Source organism: Castanea sativa, chromosome 6, assembly GCF_040712315.1.
Source record: "Castanea sativa cultivar Marrone di Chiusa Pesio chromosome 6, ASM4071231v1".
Lineage (NCBI taxonomy): Eukaryota > Viridiplantae > Streptophyta > Magnoliopsida > Fagales > Fagaceae > Castanea > Castanea sativa.
Window position 1 is genome coordinate 31,204,750 of NC_134018.1, and position 18,525 is coordinate 31,223,274.

At 38.3% G+C, this 18,525-nt stretch overlaps 1 protein-coding gene across 1 annotated transcript in view; it reads right to left on the reverse strand.

Annotated features, from left to right (window-relative positions):
• LOC142639789 (cellulose synthase-like protein H1) overlaps positions 1 to 18,525 on the reverse strand; it is a 35,432-nt gene that overhangs the window by 11,525 nt on the left and 5,382 nt on the right. Inside the window, exons 3-5 of the mRNA XM_075813925.1 lie at positions 9,235 to 9,351; positions 8,705 to 8,917; positions 8,473 to 8,584 (exon numbers count right to left, since the gene is read on the reverse strand). Of these exons, the coding sequence (XP_075670040.1) occupies positions 8,473 to 8,584; positions 8,705 to 8,917; positions 9,235 to 9,351 (442 nt within the window). The remainder of the gene's footprint in view (positions 1 to 8,472; positions 8,585 to 8,704; positions 8,918 to 9,234; positions 9,352 to 18,525) is intronic.

Below are 18,525 nucleotides of genomic sequence, written 5' to 3' on the forward strand. Positions count from 1 at the left end.
GTTTACACAATAGTGACTTAGACCACTAACATCCTATTGCTACCTCAAGTAGGAAACTAACTACCACGACCATGTGATAGCTCCGAGTCCACAGACTACTTCTTTCTTGAATTCCTAGCAAGCACAAGCACAAGCACTCCCGCTTGTATATCTTTAAGCTCTTAAATTTGCAACTGAATTGATCACCAAGCTCTTGACATTAATCTAGATCTTGTTAACCTGAAGTGTATGTGAAGGCAAACACCTCTAGATCTCACAAAAGATTCACACACACAACATAAAGAGCATCCTTAAAATGTGGCTAGGGTTTTCCCTTTTATACCTAAGGCAAAACATAAAACCCTACACATAAAACAGGCTTGGGTTGAGTTGGAAAATTTTGCAGAAAAAAAATCTACATGAGCTTCGATCGATCGAATCTAATTTTCGATCGATCGAGCCAGGCAGATTTAAACAGTAAATCCGGCAGAACACTCGATTCCAACTTTACAACTTAAACATACTTTGAGCAAGTCTAAAACAAGACAAAACATTTTGATCATGGTTTGTCAACATTAAAAAATGAAATTCTAATACATTTGAACCTAAAGTCTTAGAACCCAACAAACACATAAACGCATGTGTGGAAAATACATGTAAACACATATAACTTCTTGATTTCACAAAACAAAAAATAAAGACATATATCATAAATAACCTCATAAATATAAATCAATAAACAAAGTGAAACAAAAGACATATATAATCAAAGAATCTCCCCCTATCATGGATAACCCATACACAATACATCATAAGCCCAAAAAAAATGTAATGTAAACACATAATGAAGCACCTAGATACAATCTAAAAGCACCATAGCTCCAAAACATCAAAATCTCCCCCTAACAACAAAAACTCCTCTCTACAACATATACGTACTTCCCCTTTTTGTGACGAATTACCAAAGGGCACTCACTCATCATCAAAAGGAGGTGGTGGTCTAATACTCTCTAAATCCGCTTGCAAAGCACGAAGCTCATCAAGCATGTCCACCAAAAGGTGACCATGAGCCTCCTAAACAGTCATGACAGTCTCCAACATTCGATGAATGTCTGAATCATCCGAAGTAGAAAGTGGAGGAACAGCAGCAACAATAGTAGGATCGACAGACACCTCAGCAGAAGTATCACCTATAGAGGAGGGAGGAGCAGGAGCGACACCAAAAGTCTCAACCCTAGGACGTTTAAAGTTTGCTCTCATCTAAGTAGCCCTTTGCCTAAGAAAGGTAGCACCTATAGGAGCAACTATATGAATAGGCTCAGACACAGGAAAGTTCTCTAAACCCAAATGCAAAAGAATTCGATGCATAAAGACAGGAAAGAAAATAGCATGGAAGACAAAACTACTCTGATGAATTTCAATCAAAGAATGAATGAAAAGATGAGAAAAACTCATAGAAGTATCGGTAACAGGGGCATACAAAAATGCACACCTCTCTATAAGAATGGTGTACAAATGAGAGATAGGCCACAAAGAATGACAAGCAATCCAAAAGAAAAGATAATGAATCTTGGTCAACTCAGCAGACGTGATTCGAGGATTAGAACCCCATTGGACAGAAGTACCAGTGATGTAGGACATGATGTCATCAAGAGGTGGAGACTCATCATAAGGATAAACAGGATGCTGGAGGGGGATGAGATATATCCAACAACGGTAACTGATGTGCATTGATAATAGCTTAATTTTGCATACTTATATCATTGTTAGAAAGCATTATCATACTTATTTTGAGGTAATTCATGCATTTTATATTTGGTTTTGAAATAATGGTGAATAATCAATTTTGTGCTTAATTGAATCTTATTGCGTGAATTTGTCTTTTGTAGGAGCATGGAATTAAATAAGTGAATTTGTGCAAAGAAGAAAGCTAATGGACTTTAATTTGCAAGGGCCATGATGAAGTTAAATAAGGCCAACCCAATTAAATTTAAGTCCAATTGGATCAGGGAATCAAAGGAAATTTGCATCAAATTCAAGTCCAATTCGGATTGGGATTCCAACCTGCACATCAGTTAGTATTTTTGGTATAACTTTCGGCTCAGATGTCCAATAGAGATTATTCAAGTTGGGCTGGAAAGTTAACTTAGAGGGCTACAATTTTTTAGTTTACCAAAAGTCCGAATTCTGACATTAAATGGGCCAAAACTGTCGGTTAAGTGAAGCCTAAAAATCTGAGATTTTCCCCAAACGGGAATTCAACTTGTAATAGGATTTCTTGACCTATTTAAAGGCTCTAGAGGACAAAATTCAGTGAGGCTAGTGCTAGGCTAAGGGCTGAATATAGAGAGTGCGGCTACTTATTTGGTTTTCTTCCATGACAGTTAGTTTTATTTTATTTGTCTAGTTTAATTTTTGTGTTTTATTTTAATTACTATGAGTAGCTAAATTTATAATTAGGGTTGAGGATGAAACCTTGTTAAAAATTATTAGTAATATTTATGTGATTTGATTTTTCCCACAATAGTTGTTTTTCAATGATTTAAATTGTTCTTGCTTCATATCAATTGACTAAGATGAGATTCTAGATTTGAGTTCAATCATGTTTTTCTCATGATTTAGGATTTGTCTTAATTAATTGAATGTTTGGTTTATTAATTCTTGATTATAAAATTGGATATCGCTTGTGATTTATCTATCAATGGATACAATTTATGATTTGATTTTTAGAATTGGATATATCTTGTGATTTGTTTGGCTACGGATACAATTGATAATTTGATTTTATACTTAAGAAGCGAAGAAGAACATGCTTTAGATTTTTAAACATAAGTTTTAATGATGATATTTTCCATGATAGCAAGATTGATTTCTAGATTATCATGTAGTGAGTTGGGAAAAATTAATGATCATAAATATATGCTAATATGACTTACAAAGTGAATTCCAAAACCTTAATTCCTTTCCCTTGATTGTTTACATCTTTTTATTGCTTTATATATTTTGCTTAGTTTAACTATTTGCTTAATTTGATTATTTGCTTAGTTTATTTAATTTCAAAACAACCAATTTTTATTAAACTAGATTAGGATTAATTTGGTTAAGATTTAATTAATTTTCCTACGTTCATTCAAGTCCCTATGGGTTCGACCTCGTTCTTATCAAACTATACTTCGATACGGTTCGTACACTTGCGAGTATTTTAAAATTTTACAACAGTAATCAACCCCTACACTCAAAGTTTCTCCTAATCTCAGGATCAAGCTCCTCTAGAATAACCTTTCTCTCAGCCCAAACGGTTCTCAAAAGGTTCAAAGTCTCATACGTTTCCTGGTTTTTCTCACTCAGAAACCTATCACTCTCATAGGAAGGTGCAGAAGAAGAGGATGCTTTCCTATTGGCTCTAGTTTTCCTAGGCATGGTGCTAAGGATAGGACAAGATACATAGACAGAACAAAAAAAAAAAAAAAAAAAAAAAAAAAAAAACTAAGGGCAGACTGCAAGTTAGCACAAAACAATATAGAAAAATGACAACCTATATGATGCATGAACAGAATAATCAGATGATGCATGATCTAATGCAGTGAGAATAAGTTCAATTTAACTTTAAAATCACAAAATTGGCTTGAGCATAAAGTTTATATCAAAAACCCCAAAATTTCGAAAAACCACTTGTACAATTTGCAAGAAATTGACCAATTGATCATTAAACAAGATATATAATACATTATAATGATTAAATTAATCAATCTAACAAGCCAATTTCATCCAATTAAACCCATTTGAACAGAATCCCCAATTCGGGTACATTCAAGCCCTAGAAATTTTCATTTTTCAAAATCCATCAAATTGATCAAATTAATTCACCAAGAACAGTTGTAAATCATCCCACAACAAAAACCCATTGATCAATTTCCAAAGAAAACGCTTGAATCATTAAAAAACCAAAAAACCTTTAGGTTCGAAATATCCCTTTAATGCATGGTGAAAATGCATGTAAACATGAAAATAAAAGAAAAGGGAAGGGTTTAAAGGTCTTACCACCTTAGATGACAAAAACCCTTGAAGAAATTCGAGGGAAAACGACAAAAATCTTGCTTTGACCCTTAGACCGATCGAATAGAGAGAGAAAGAGTTTTGAAAATTTTGAAATAGTGAAAGAACACGTGAAAAATTCAGTTTTTAAAAACTCTCTATATGATTTTCGATTGATCGAAAAATAGATTTGATCGATCGAAAATGCCTTCGATTGATCGAACATCAATCGAGCACCAATCGAAACACACAGAACCAAACCAAAATTTTAATTGCAATTTCGATCGATCGAGAAACAGGTTCGATCGATCGAAATTTTGGAAACCCCAATTTTTTGAAAAACAAAGCATTTTTATGTAAAAATTCCTCAAAGCATATTAAATAATGAATAAAATGCATGAGTATGAGATGAAATGCTTTTCAAAAACACTTGTTTTGAACCTAGATTTCCCAAAAATAAGGTTTTCAATCAAATCACCTTAAATTCTCAAACTTCAAATATGTTTTGCATAAAACTCAAGGAATTTTTCAAACTTGGTTGACCAAACCAAAATCACACACAATAACATGTACAAAATTTAGCAAAGAGTAACTTGTGTAGTGTGTGCAATTAGTAAAAGCTCGAGATACATGTGAGGTGATATGTGAATAGTAATTAAGCACAATTTCTACAAAATTCATCGCATAATTTTGAAAGAGATTATCACCTAAAAAGTTACATCATATAACTGTCACAGCTCCTTGAATAAAAGATTGCAATCATGTAAGTTTCTTGTTTTGCCTCATAATGTACACACCAATTTTATTTGATCAAAAACTTATTTAAAATAGTCAGGATAATATACAAACCAATTTTATTTGATTTAATTATAGTCCAATAATGTACATACCAATTTTATCATTTAAACAGAGGTTACACATTATGTTCTTCTTGTACATGTGCTACACTTTCTCGAACACAAAATCTTACGATATATACTAAGGTGTTCATGATTGGCTAATAAACAGTGGTGAGATAGTTATTTATGTTTTTCTCATTAAGATCAAGTCTGGCAATCAAAGGCATGTGACTTCAAGATCAAGATAAAGTGATCAAAAACTATAAACATCTTCCCACACAACATGCACTACAAAGCTCAAACTAGTAAAGTGCAATAAAATAAGCTCATCTAAGCTAAACAAGGTACATAAAACATGTTATGAAAAGATAAATTGACCAACCTTGATTTCAAATCCAAGAAAAATAATGCAAAACACACTTTGCTTCCCTTTTCCTTCCTTCCTTTTTTTTAATTATTGAAAAGAAATAACAAAAACAACCTAGAATGAAATGCATGAATGTTATGTAATGCAAATCCTAGCAAGACAAAGAAAACAAAAAAAAAAAACAAGGGAGAATGGCCACAAAGAGAGGAGTGATGAAGTACAAGGACCATGTCAGAAAGACTCAATTAGATCGAGTCTTTTGCATCCAAAGCCTTTTAGATGCAACTCTAGTATTGGAGTTATTATTCACATTAGAATTCTGAGCAACTCCAAGACTGGAATAAAGGTTTAAAGCCTTTACCAATTCACAAATAAGTACCATAGGATCTTGTGCTTGAGGCACATGTACTTTTGGTTTATTTGCTCGCTTAGTAGCTTGCAACTTGAAACAGTTTGGATGAATGTGCCCAGACTTTCCACAAAAATGACAAATCTATGCAGGTCTATCATGCAACTTGCCCTTAGGAGGATTAGAAGTCTTAGGTTTAGACTCTTGAAGATCAACCCTAATCTTCCTAGGAGGTGTAACTTCTACAGGTTTGACAACCTCACTCATAGGGGGCTCAGAAGAAGGAAAAAAGTTTGTGGAATGTGTTTCAAGAACAGAGATGCTTTCTACAAAACTTAAGCTAGTTTTGTCTGAATGCTTAGCATATGATCAAGTTTGGAACTAGCAAACCTATTAGTTTGTTCTCTAGCAATAGATAATTCATATTCCAAATTCTTAACTTTATCAAACAAAAGCATGTTCTCAGTCTTCACATTATTCAACAATTCATTAGCATCAAATAGTTTTACAAGCAAAATTTTCTTATCAAGCTCAAGAGATGCAATTTTCTTTAAGCCTAGGTCAACACTCATAGCATCCTTTGCAGCAACTTTGCAAAGCTTATTGTAGGCTTCTTGTAAATCTGCATCCTCAAAGAGTTTCCCATCAGAAGGGTTCTCCTCAATAGCAACACTTTCATCAACTACAGCAGTAGTAGTGAAAGTAATGAAGTTTCCATCCTCATCACTACCAGACTCATTGTCAGAAACCTCATCATCACTAAGGGTTACAGCCATAGCCTTGCCCTTAGACCTCAAGAATGTTGGACATTCAGATTTCACATGACCATACCCTTGACAACCAAAACATTGTTGACTCATAGAATTATTAGAAGGTTGACCAACTTTCTCTTTAGGTTTCTCATTATTATTCACCTTAGTGGGTTCATTCTTCCTAAAATTTCTAGGTTCAGCATTGTTTTTACCTCTTACCCTTCTGTTGTTGTTCCTAAGGAAGTTTCTAAAGTTCTTAGCAAGATAGGCAATCTCTGTAGCAGAGAGCTCATCATCAACAGACTTAAGAGCCATTGATTTGGATTTGCTAGTCTTAGGTAGGTCCAACTCATAGGACTGAAGAGATCCTACAAGTTCATTAACAGGGATGGAGTCCACATTCTTGCTTTTAGTGATGACAGTTACTTTGGGTCTAAAATCTTTAGTTAAAGATCTAAGAATCTTTTTAACAATTTTAGGTCGATCATAGATTTCACCTAAATTATAAGCAAAATTAACAATATCATTAAGCTTAGCATAGAATTCATCAAAAGTTTCATCATCAAACATCCTAATGCTTTCAAATCTAGTTGTTAATTGCTGCAGCTTATTGATCTTAACTGCTTTCGTGCCTTCATGCACAGTTTGGAGAATATTCCATGCAGTGTGAGCAACCTCAACATTAGAGATTCTCTTGAATTCCTCCATAGAAACAGCATTAAAAATAGCATTCATAGCTTTGCTATTAAAAATGGCTGCTTCTTTCTAAGAAGTTTGCCACTCACTCATTGGAGTAGTGGGCTTCTCCCATTCGTATTCAATGGAGTTCCAAACTCTCTCATCAATAGATTTTAAGAATGCTTTCATCCTTACTTTCTAATAAGCATAATTATTCCCATCAAAGTAATGTGGGATCACAAGAGAGTGACCGTGTTCCATGACAATAGGGGTCAAGGATCAACTTTTAGATCAAAAGATCTAAACACAAGAGCTAACCCACTCTGATACCACTTGTACGTTTTTAGACCCCTTAAACACAACCAGATTAATCTAGTTATTTAGTCAAGTGATTAACTTAGGTAAATTATGCAGATCTAGGTTAACACATATAAATCATATCATTGGAAAGTGCAGAAAATAAAGAATACAACAATATGATAACCTAGGAAAACCAAACAGGTAAAAAACCTAGGGAGGATTTAACTTAGCTATCCTCAAGGTAAAATTGAATCCACTATGAATTGAAGTTTACACAATAGCGACTTAGACCACTAACATCCTATTATTACTTTGAGTAGGAAACTTACTACCACGACCACTTGACAGCTACGAGTCCACGGATTACTTCTTTCTTGAATTCCCAGCAAGCACAAGCACTCCCGCTTGTATATCTTTAAGCTCTTGAATTTGCAACTGAATTAATCACCAAGCTCTTGACATTAATCTAGATCTTGATAACCCGAAGTGTATGTGAAGACAAATACCTCTAAATCTCACAAAAGATCCACACGCACAGCATAAAGAGCATCCTTAAAACGTGGCTAGGGTTTTCCTTTTTATACCTAGAGCAAAACATAAAACCCTATATGCAAAACAGGCTTGAGCTGAGTTGAAAAATTCTGCAGAAAAACAATCTGCATGAGTTTCGATCGATCGAGCCAGGCAGATTTGGATTCAGATCCTCTAGATTTCTTAGGGTACTCTATCAAAAAATTTCCTTAAATCCTAACCATTCTTTTATGATTTAAGAGTCTTGATTCTGCCATGTCAACATTCCACTAATAATACTCTTTAAATAATATAATAATGTTGTAAACAAAATAATTAAGATTACTGTTAGTAAAATGCTGACATGGTAGAATCTAGACCATTAAATAATTAAAGAATAGTACCCTAGGAAATCTAGAGGATCTAAATCCGGCAGATTTATACAGTAAATCCTGCAGAACACTCGATTCCAATTTTACAACTTAAGCATACTTTGAACAAGTTTAAAACAAGACAAAACGTTTTGATCATGATTTGCCAACATATCAAAATAAAGTTCTAATACATTTAAACCTAAAGTCTTAGAACCCAATAGAGTCTTCTAGAATTTTACCAAATTTTATAACATTAACATTACTCATATATGTGAAAAACGATTTGTACCTTTAGAATTTGCATTATTGAGGGATAAACCATAGATAATTTTGCGTCTATGAAAACACCCAGTTCCTGCGTAGCAAGGTCCTTGGATCCCACCCATTCCATGCCCGATTGTCTGCATCGATTAATGCAAACCAAGAGGTTGATACTTGATAGCAAAACATAAACTAAGTTATTTCATTTACAAATTTTCTATAACTAAATTTGCAATTTATTTATTTGTTTCTTCACGCACTTCTAATGAAGCAAGCATTTGGCTCCCAAATGGGTCATCTTTCGGTACATCATAGAAGATTTGGGGGCACTGAACAAACGCACAGCCACTTTCGTGTTCAAAACCAATCATCATGCACACTGCATGGAGAACAATTTGTGGATTATTGGCAAACATGTCGCAGTCCACGTTTAACATATAAGGAGCATTCGTCATTAGCCCAGATACTCTTGTCTACATTCATATAAAAACAGGTTGTCAATGATTTTCACAACAGGGAGTACAAATACAAATTGATATACCATCATTGACAAAAGAATATAATAAAATTTTTGAAGTAGAAATTTTTTTGGTACCTATATTAGGTCATATTTTATATTAACTTTTTTTATAAGATATTTTATTAACTAAATGACTAGCTATGTATTTTTACTTTATTTTATTATTATAAGAAAATGGCTAGCTATGTTGATCTCTTTTTTGTAGTGCACTGAATTGGACTGATTCCCATTATAGCAAGTTAAATGCTCATTTGGCAAGGAATTTCTTACCAAGACATTCATGGCACCAGCTTTGTAATGATGTGGAAAATTTGATCGCTTCTCTCTAGATATATACACTAGATGTGGCAACTCATTTGAATGACCACCCTTATTCTCCAATATAACCTGCAAAAGATAAAAGCCTAAATGACTCTTGGAAGAATTTCTATATATACAAGCTTCTATGTTTACTAATAGCAGCTTATATCTTGCATATCTCACTCTAAGAAAAAAAGCTTATATCTTGCATATGTAGCACACACCACACACCATAACATTTTTACTTTTTCTTTTTCTTTTTCTTTTTCTTTTAGAAACAAATACATATACAAGGAAGAGGGAAATAAGTTTTAACGTAAAGAGATGCCATAATTTTACTCAAAAGTCATAGCAACTTTTAAGGGAGGGTAGGACAAGTTATACTACACACAGCACACTTCTTTAAGAAATGTGGGACAATTACCCTTTTTTTTTTTTTTGAGAAACAAATGCACACACATACATACAAGGGAGCGAGCAAGGGGTTCTAACACAAAGACGTAACATTTTTACTTAATAAGTAATAAAATGTGTACATTTATAGAATTATATATATAGAAGCATACCCCCCAAATAACATTTTTACCTGATAAGTAATAAACTGTATACATTTAGGTTGTGTTTGGATGGCAATATTTGGATTTGGATTTGAAATCCATTGATTTAAAATGCCTTGATTTGAAATCCTTTGGTTTTAAAATTCCTTGTTTGGGTCTTCTTAAACAAAGAAGGATTTGAAATTCATCATTTGAAATTCTATTGTTTGGATACCTAAATTTGTCATTTGAGAATTCCAAATTCCACAGTGTGAGAGGGTATTTGAAATTCATGGATTTGGACCTACCAAAGTCTTGTTGGATTTGGGGTCAAATCCAAGTTCATTTCTTTTAACTCACCCAAATAAAGAATTTGGATCTAGGTCTCCTCAAATCCAAATCCATATCCAAATCTATGGCATCCAATCAGATCATCATAGTATTTTATAGAAGGGCATCCACACACACACACAAACATTTTTTACTTACACTCTATTTGTTTAGGCAAAAATGATTTCTATAAAATAAGTTATTTTTCAAAAATATTTTCCATAAAGCTATCTTCTTTTCCTATGATTGGTAATAATCTTAAAGGAGTTGAAAAATAATCTTCTAACTTCTCTTATTTAACTTGTTGTGAGATAAAGTCTCTGATGATTGTATAAAAGATTTGGGGTTTAATCCTCGTTTACACCAAAAACTGATTGGTGTCTTGGTCTGATGAGAAAGAACTATCATTAGGAGCGGACGCCATAGGTTGAAACTCTCTCAAAAAAAAAAAAGGTGCAATTTGCGTTTTAAGCAAGGAAGTCAATACCGTACCGGAGGCTATACCGGTTTGGCCACCGGTACGATATATTTCGGATACCGGTCAATACCGGTATACCGTTTCGGATTTACCGCTATTTTACACACACACACACACACACACACACACACATACCAAAATCTCTAGAATCATGTTTATAAACATATAATATTTCACTTATATTATAGTAAATATAAAAGTTTATTATAAAACATTACCTCAATTCAGAACAAATTATTCATAGTTTTAGACTTTAGTATCAATAAAAGAAAAAAAAACACAATATAAAAAATAAAAAGCTTAGTTGTTCATTGCATACTAAGAAAACAAATAATACTAAGAAGTTAATGTAAATAAGTTACCATTATGCCTTTACAAAAATTCAAAAATTACAAAACTAAAAAAAAAAAGCTTTTTTCTGTACCGGCCGGTATTGCCCGAAATTGGTCGGTATAGCCAGTACGCGGACGGTACGGCCGATATTTTTTTCGGTACAATATAGAAGTGTACCGGTACCGGTGCACTGACCGGTACGGCCGGTACCGGTACGGTATCGGTCACACTGGTTTTAAGCCATATTTTTTTTAATTTAAATTTTATTCTATATTTAAACACTCAATTAGAATCTTTAAATATCATTTTATTTCTTTAAATAGTAGAGTAAATATTTCCATACTCAAACACAACCATTAAAAAACCTATTAATAGTTACCATAATTATATATATTTAATAGTTATATAAGAAAATATAGTAATAATAAATACCTATTAATAGCTGCCATAATTATCAAAAATCACATTCAATATTTCATATACAAATACAATCATAATAAATACTTATATAAATACTTATTAATGTCTACTATAATTATCAAAATTAACACACACATGTATAAAATAACTACTGCATGCAGTTTTGGTGTTAGCATGTGAGTGTTGTGGGGAGTAAAAAGACCCGGATGGGGATGTGGGCCTTTGGGCCATGCTAAGGAAGGCCGACCTGCTCTTGGGTTTAGAACTTGTTAGTACTATGGGTCGGCCCATACGCCGAGGATCCGAGGATCCAGCCGAGGGTGAATTTCTCTTCAGACGGACACCGGAGAACCCGGGACTTCATGGTAAAGGTTAGGGAATGACACGGTCAAGACCAATGGTTAAAGGGGGTAAACCCTTGAATGTCCCAGAAGCACCGATGTTAGAGAAATACCAAAGATAAAGGCTGCCACCTCCACATTAAAGATCCTGCACCTACCACCCTGGCCGCATTAATGGGGAAGTGACACCTGAACAGTGGAAGGGAAACTTCTGGTTACTATTCAAAGGCACTGAGAAAAGAAATATCTAGGCTAAGGGGGAGTTGGGGCAACACGTGTACAAAGTATCAAAAAGAGGAGTATTTAAGGAGCAACTTAGAACAGAAATAGGGGAGGGGCCCTTCTTTGTAATCTAAAAAGAAAAAGAACAAAAAAGAGAAAGAGATAATATAAGAACAGCTCTCGGCTTACGTCCGAGCAGGTTGATTTACAATATTCCTTGTTGCTTTCAGGTGTTTGCAATCTTTGGCTTGTCATTTAATCCTCAAACACTTCTAACCTGGGTTTCAAGCCCACACTCTACAAATTCATATTGTTTAAGGCTCATTGGGCTTGAGCCCGTAACTGTTCTTGGGGCCAGGTGCAATTGTGCACTTACAATTGGCGCCGTCTGTGGGAAATCTAGTCTAGAAGAGGTAGGGATACTATGGCAGGCTTAGGTGCTCACCATGCAGAGTCACAGGGATCACAGCCGGAAGATCATTTCGAACGTCTTGAACATCGAAGGGATCGTGAGGGAAATGTCCATACAGAATACCCAGGCGCTAGCCATATTCATGAGGGGGGTAGCACCACCCACGATGAGGGTTCTAAATCCATGCAGAAGGAAATTAATCGTTTGAAGAGAAGGTTACGCCATGCTAAGCGTAGGTTTTCACCGTCCTCATCTAATTCTTCCTCAGAGGAGGATAGGGGAGGTGGCTACAGCTCAAGGTCGCGCTCTCCCACCAGTGCAACATCCTCCGGTGAGGAGGACGACCAGCCAACTCGCAGACGTAAGAAGCCTCATTCTAGGGGCTTAGGCAACGATGCTATGAGTAGGGCGTTGCACCAGCTCTCCAAATCTCCATTTGCACGGAGGATTGAGAAAGGAAGGCTTCCCAGAAGGTTTACCCAGCCCACCTTCACCATCTATAATGGCCGGACTGATCCGGTGGAGCATGTGAGTCACTTTAACCAGAGGATGGCGGTGCACTCTCACAACGAGACCCTGATGTGTAAAGTTTTCCCCTCTAGCCTGGGACCTGTTGCTATGAGGTGGTTCAACGGCCTTAAGTCGGGGTCTATAAGTTCGTTTGGGGAGCTTTCTAGGGCATTCGCTTCACGGTTCATTACGTGTAGCAGAGTACCTCGGCCATTGGACTCGCTGTTATCCATGACCATGAGGGAAGGGGAGACGTTGAAAGCATACTCCGACCGTTACTGGAAGATGTTTAATGAAATAGATGACGACTTTGATGAGGTGGCGCTTAATACCTTTAAGGTAGGCTTTCCTACTGATCACGACCTGAGAAAGTCTTTGACTAAAAAGCCTGTTCGCAGTGTACGTCGCCTCATGGACCGTATTGACGAGTATAAGAGAGTGGAGGAAGACCAACAGCAAGGAAAGGGAAAGGAGAAGGTTATCCCGCAAGAGAGAAGGGATTTCAGGTCGGACAGATACAACAATAACAGGCCGAAGAGAGATTACGTCGGACAGTCTGCCTCGGCAGCACCTCAGGCCGTGAACACTGTATTCCGGGAACCAGTACATCAGCTGCTGGAGAAAGTTCGTAAAGAACCCTTCTTTAAATGGCTTGGTAAGATGTCAGGGGACCCTGCGAAGAGGAATCAGAACCTCTTTTGCCAGTACCATCAGGATGTGGGCCACACTACCGAGAACTATCGGACCCTTTGGAACCATCTGGAGCAGCTTGTTAGTGAAGGAAAACTGAAGCAGCACTTGTGTCAACCTACTGGTTAGGGCAGCCAGTCAGGTTCAAACAATCAGAGGAACAATTCGTCTCGGCCGGCATTGGGAACAATCAATGTTATCTTCGCTGCACCTAGTAGGACCGGCTCAGGTCCCACTAGGGTGATGGTGGTTTCCCATCCTCAGTTCGAGGATGTGGGTAGCAGGCCGAAGAGGTTGAGGGGCACTTTGCCCGTCTTCGGTTTCTCCGAGGAGGATAAGGTAGGGACTATCCAGCCCCATGATGATGCTCTTGTGGTCACCCTCAGGATAGGGAACTATGATGTGAGGAGGGTGATGATAGATCAGGGCAGCGGTGCAGACATCATGTACCCTGATCTATTTAAGGGGTTAAGATTGAAGCTGGAAGATCTTACTCCTTATGATTCGCCGCTTATAAGCTTTGAAGGGAGAGCCGTTGTGCCGAAGGGACAGATCCGTTTGCCCGTTCAATCCGGCTCAGAAACGGTTGAGGTGGATTTTATTGTGGTTGACGCATACTCTCCATATACAGCCATCCTCGCCAGGCGTCCATGTGTTCTCGGACTCTCAGTTAGTTGTCAGCCAGGTCATGGGGACCATGGAGGCTAGAGACCCAAGAATGCAAGAATATCTGGCCCAGGTTAAGCGTCAGCAAGCAGAGTTTGACTCCTTCGTCTTAGCTCATATCCCTAGGAGTGGGAACACTCATGCCGATTCCTTGGCTACGTTAGCAACGTCCTCGGCTCAGGACTTGCCCAGGATTATCCTTGTGGAGGATCTGCTAGAGCCCACTCTTATCCCCGCCAGGGCGGCTCGCGTCCATCTAATAAGGCCTGGACCTAGTTGGATCGACCCGGTCATATCTTTTCTTAGGAATGATGTCCTTCCTGAGGACAAATCTGAAGCAGATAAGATACGCCGAAAGGCGCCACGTTTCTGGTTGTCCGAGGACCAGAAACTATACAAACGATCCTTTTCAGGACCGTACTTGTTGTGTGTACACCCTGATTCAACGGAAGGGCTTCTAGAAGAATTGTATGAAGGGATTTGTGGCAGCCACACTGGGGGAAGGTCCTTAGCCCACAGAGCTCTGACTCAGGGTTATTGGTGGCCCAATATGCAAAGGGAGGCTCAAGACTATGCCAGGAAATGTGATCAGTGCTAGAGGTTCGCCCCTAATATTCATCAACCTGGTGGGGTTCTTAACCTTATCTCCAGTTTTTGGCCTTTTGCGCAATGGGGATTGGACATAGTGGGGCCATTTCCGAGAGCAGCAGGAAATAAAAGATGGCTTCTTGTGGGAACAGACTATTTCACCAAATGGGTTGAGGCCGAGCCCTTAGCAAATATCAGAGATATTGATTCCAAGAAGTTTGTCTGGAAAAATATTGTCACTAGATTCGGTATACCACACACACTTATCTCCGACAATGGCGTTTAATTTGACAGCAAGGCCTTTAGGCAATATTGTGGTGACATGGGTATCATAAACAGATACTCCACCCCAGCGTATCCTCAGGGAAATGGGCAAGCCGAGGCCGTTAACAAGGTCATAGTCAGTGGGCTTAAGAAAAGGTTGGACGATGCGAAGGGCAGATGGGTAGAAGAGCTCCCTCATGTTCTATGGACGTATCGGACCACACCGCGCAGGTCCACGGGAGAAACGCCATTCTCTATGACTTATGGAGCTGAGGCGGTGATACCTCTGGAATCTGGTTTTCCCACCCTAAAGACGAGCTCCTTTAGCCCGGAGAATAACAATGGACTCCTGGAGAAAGATCTTGACTTACTCGAGGAACGACGTGAGGCAGCTATGGTCCAAATGGCTTATTATCAACAGAAGCTAAAACGGGGATATGACGCCCACGTGAAGCTAAGACCACTTGCACCTGGTGATCTTGTACTAAGGAAAGTTTTAGGCACTTCTAAGAACCCAGCTTGGGGTAAGCTAGGACCCAACTGGGAAGGCCCCTATCGCATTGTTTCAGTAGCAGGCATAGGGTCATATCGGCTAGCTGACCTAGATGAAAAAATTGTACCACGCCCGTGGAATGTAAATAATCTTAGAAGGTATTATTATTAATAAAAGAGGTTTTTTTCAGTTAATATTTCAAATTTATGAGTACCTCTGACACCTGCAGTTACTATTCTTAAGAATCAAACAGAAACTTGGTTAAGTGTCGTCCTCGGACCACAAACCTTGTGAAAATTGATGTCTTGTCATTTGTTAAACAGAACCTTAGTTATGTCGGGTCTTCGGACCTCCTACTTTGGGGAAATTAACATTTGCGGTTACTGTTCTTAAGAATCAAACAGAAACTTGGTTAAGTGTCGTCCTCGGACCACAAACCTTGTGGAAATTGATGTCTTGTTATTTGTTAAACAGAACCTTAGTTATGCCGGGTCTTCGGACCTCCTACTTTGGGGAAATTAACATTTGAAGTTACTGTTCTTAAGAATCAAACAGAAACTTGGTTAAGTGCAGTCCTCGGACCACAAACCTTGTGGAAATTGATGTCTTGACATTTGTTAAACAGAACCTTAGTTATGTCGGGTCCTAAGACCTTCTACTTTGGGAAAATTAACATTTGAAGTTACTGTTCTTAAGAATCAAATAGAAACTTGGTTAAGTGCAGTCCTCGGACCACAAACCTTGTGGAAATTGATGTCTTGTCATTTGTTAAACAGAACCTTAGTTATGTCGGGTCCTAAGACCTCCTACTTTGGGAAAATTAACATTTGAAGTTACTGTTCTTAAGAATCAAATAGAAACTTGGTTAAGTGTCTTCCTCGGACCACAAACCTTGTGGAAATTGATATCTTTTCATTTGTTAAACAGAACCTTAGTTATGTCGGGTCCTAGGACCTCCTACTTTGGGGAAATTAACATTTGAAGTTACTGATCTTAAGAATCAAACAGAAACTTGGTTAAGTGTCGTCCTCGGACCACAAACCTTGTGGAAATTGATATCTTTTCATTTGTTAAACAGAACCTTAGTTATGCCGGGTCCTCGGACCTCTTGCTCTGGGAAAATTAACATTTGAAGTTAATGGTCTAAAGAATCAAATGGAAAATTAGTTAAGTCTTGTCCTCGGACTATAAACTTGATCAAAGTTAAACTTCTTATTGTGTCTGGGAGTTAGTGCCTTACCGTTCAATAACTCGGATCTTAAGTTTTATTTCTTTAAAAGTATTAAGCAAATTTATGTGAGAAAGGAGTGGTCCTCGGATCTTACATCCTGCTAAAAACAATGCTACACATTATAAGGTTTTAATCGTTATATGAGGTCTCTCTTTTTTAACCAAGGCATTGTTTAAACATGTTAGCCATTTCACTTTTTATTAAGTTTTTAATAACACGCGAATGACTGTTTGGAGGTTATGATTGTGCAAAACTTGAAGTTAGATTTGTTTGCTCTGCCCCTTTTTGGCCATGTACTAATGGCAATCTTTATGACCAATATAACAAGAATAAAGTAAAATGGATGCGGCATAAATCAGGATCAAACGAAATAGTTCTTCATTAATCACTTAAATGTACATTACATATTTAATCCAGATGTAGAAAAAGAAAAGTCCTAAAGCTAGGTCCTAAGCTTTTGGAGGGGGGTCTTGCTGAGAGGTACTGGTGGCCTCGGTCTTTCTCAACTCCAGCTCAAAGGGAGTCAGGACTTGCTTTCCTTTGTCTGTTGTCTTCATTGGAAGGACGTTGGGTTCCACTTTCTGGCTCAAGTCCTTCTCAGCATCCCCGCCTCCTTCCTTCTCTTTGTTGGAACCTGAAGGTTCTGTAGGATCTGGAGTTAGCTGTGGGACCATCGGAGGCAGAGCAGGGAGAGTTGACTCAGGGGTAGGAGTAGCAGCAAGAGCCTCTTCAATCTCCTGTATCTCCAGGGGAAGCCAAACGTTCTCGGACTTCCTCAGATCCGAGGATAGAGGAACTCCAGCTACGTTTAGGGCTTCCCCCCAGACTTTCTGACAGTACTCCCGGCACAAAGCCGCGAAGGCCTCTGTCAGCTGCTCCTCGGTGGTTGCTACCCCTTCCTCGTAGCTCGTCTGCTTCGCAGCCTGTAAAGAGCTTTGGAATGAGCTGGCTTCTTCCTTCATCAGTGTAAGTTCCTTTTTCAAATCCGAGCGTTCCCTTTGGGCTCGGGAGAGCTCATCATCTTTTTCGCGAAGGAGCTTGCGCTGCCCTTCTATCTGGGTCTTCATGGTCTTCAGATTCGCCTCGGCCCCATTCTTTTCTCTCTTTAGATTAGCCACCTCCGAGGTAAGCTTCTCGTTCTCAGCAAGGGCCGTGCCCAAGGACTTCTCAGTCTCCATCCTAATCTCCAGCTCAGTTCTGGCCTTCTTCCGAGTGTCTTCTATGAACTTCTCGGCTACAAAGACCTCCTGAATGGCCTGTAACAAAGTATGATGGGATCAGGAATAGTAAAAAAAAAACTTATCAATATTGTTAAAGTGGAATCTTCCTAAAAAGGGGGAAACTTGACAGCGCTAGGTCTCTTTTTAAAGAGAGGAATAGTTGTGGCTGGCTCATTTTTTCCAAGGTTTCTATGTCCTTGGGCAGCAGAAGAGGGCGCTCCAACACTTCCGCCAAGTGGTGGGCATGGCCTTGTTGAACCGCCCTTATACTGGATTGGCAGGAGATGGGTGCACCATCCAATCTTAAGTCAGGGGACCAGGTGACCGGTGCTCGGCGCACTTCGGCCTCATCCCTGATCTCCCCGCTTTCAACTGAGCGGGCCCTACCCTTGCCTTTATCCAGCTTCTGCTGCTGAACCGGTGGGGTTGTTGTCGTGGTTTCTTGGGGTCCTTGCTGATCGTCCCCTCAGCCTCCCCCTTTCTCTTCTTTTTGGGATCCTCGGCTGGAAGTTTTGGCTCGGCTGGAG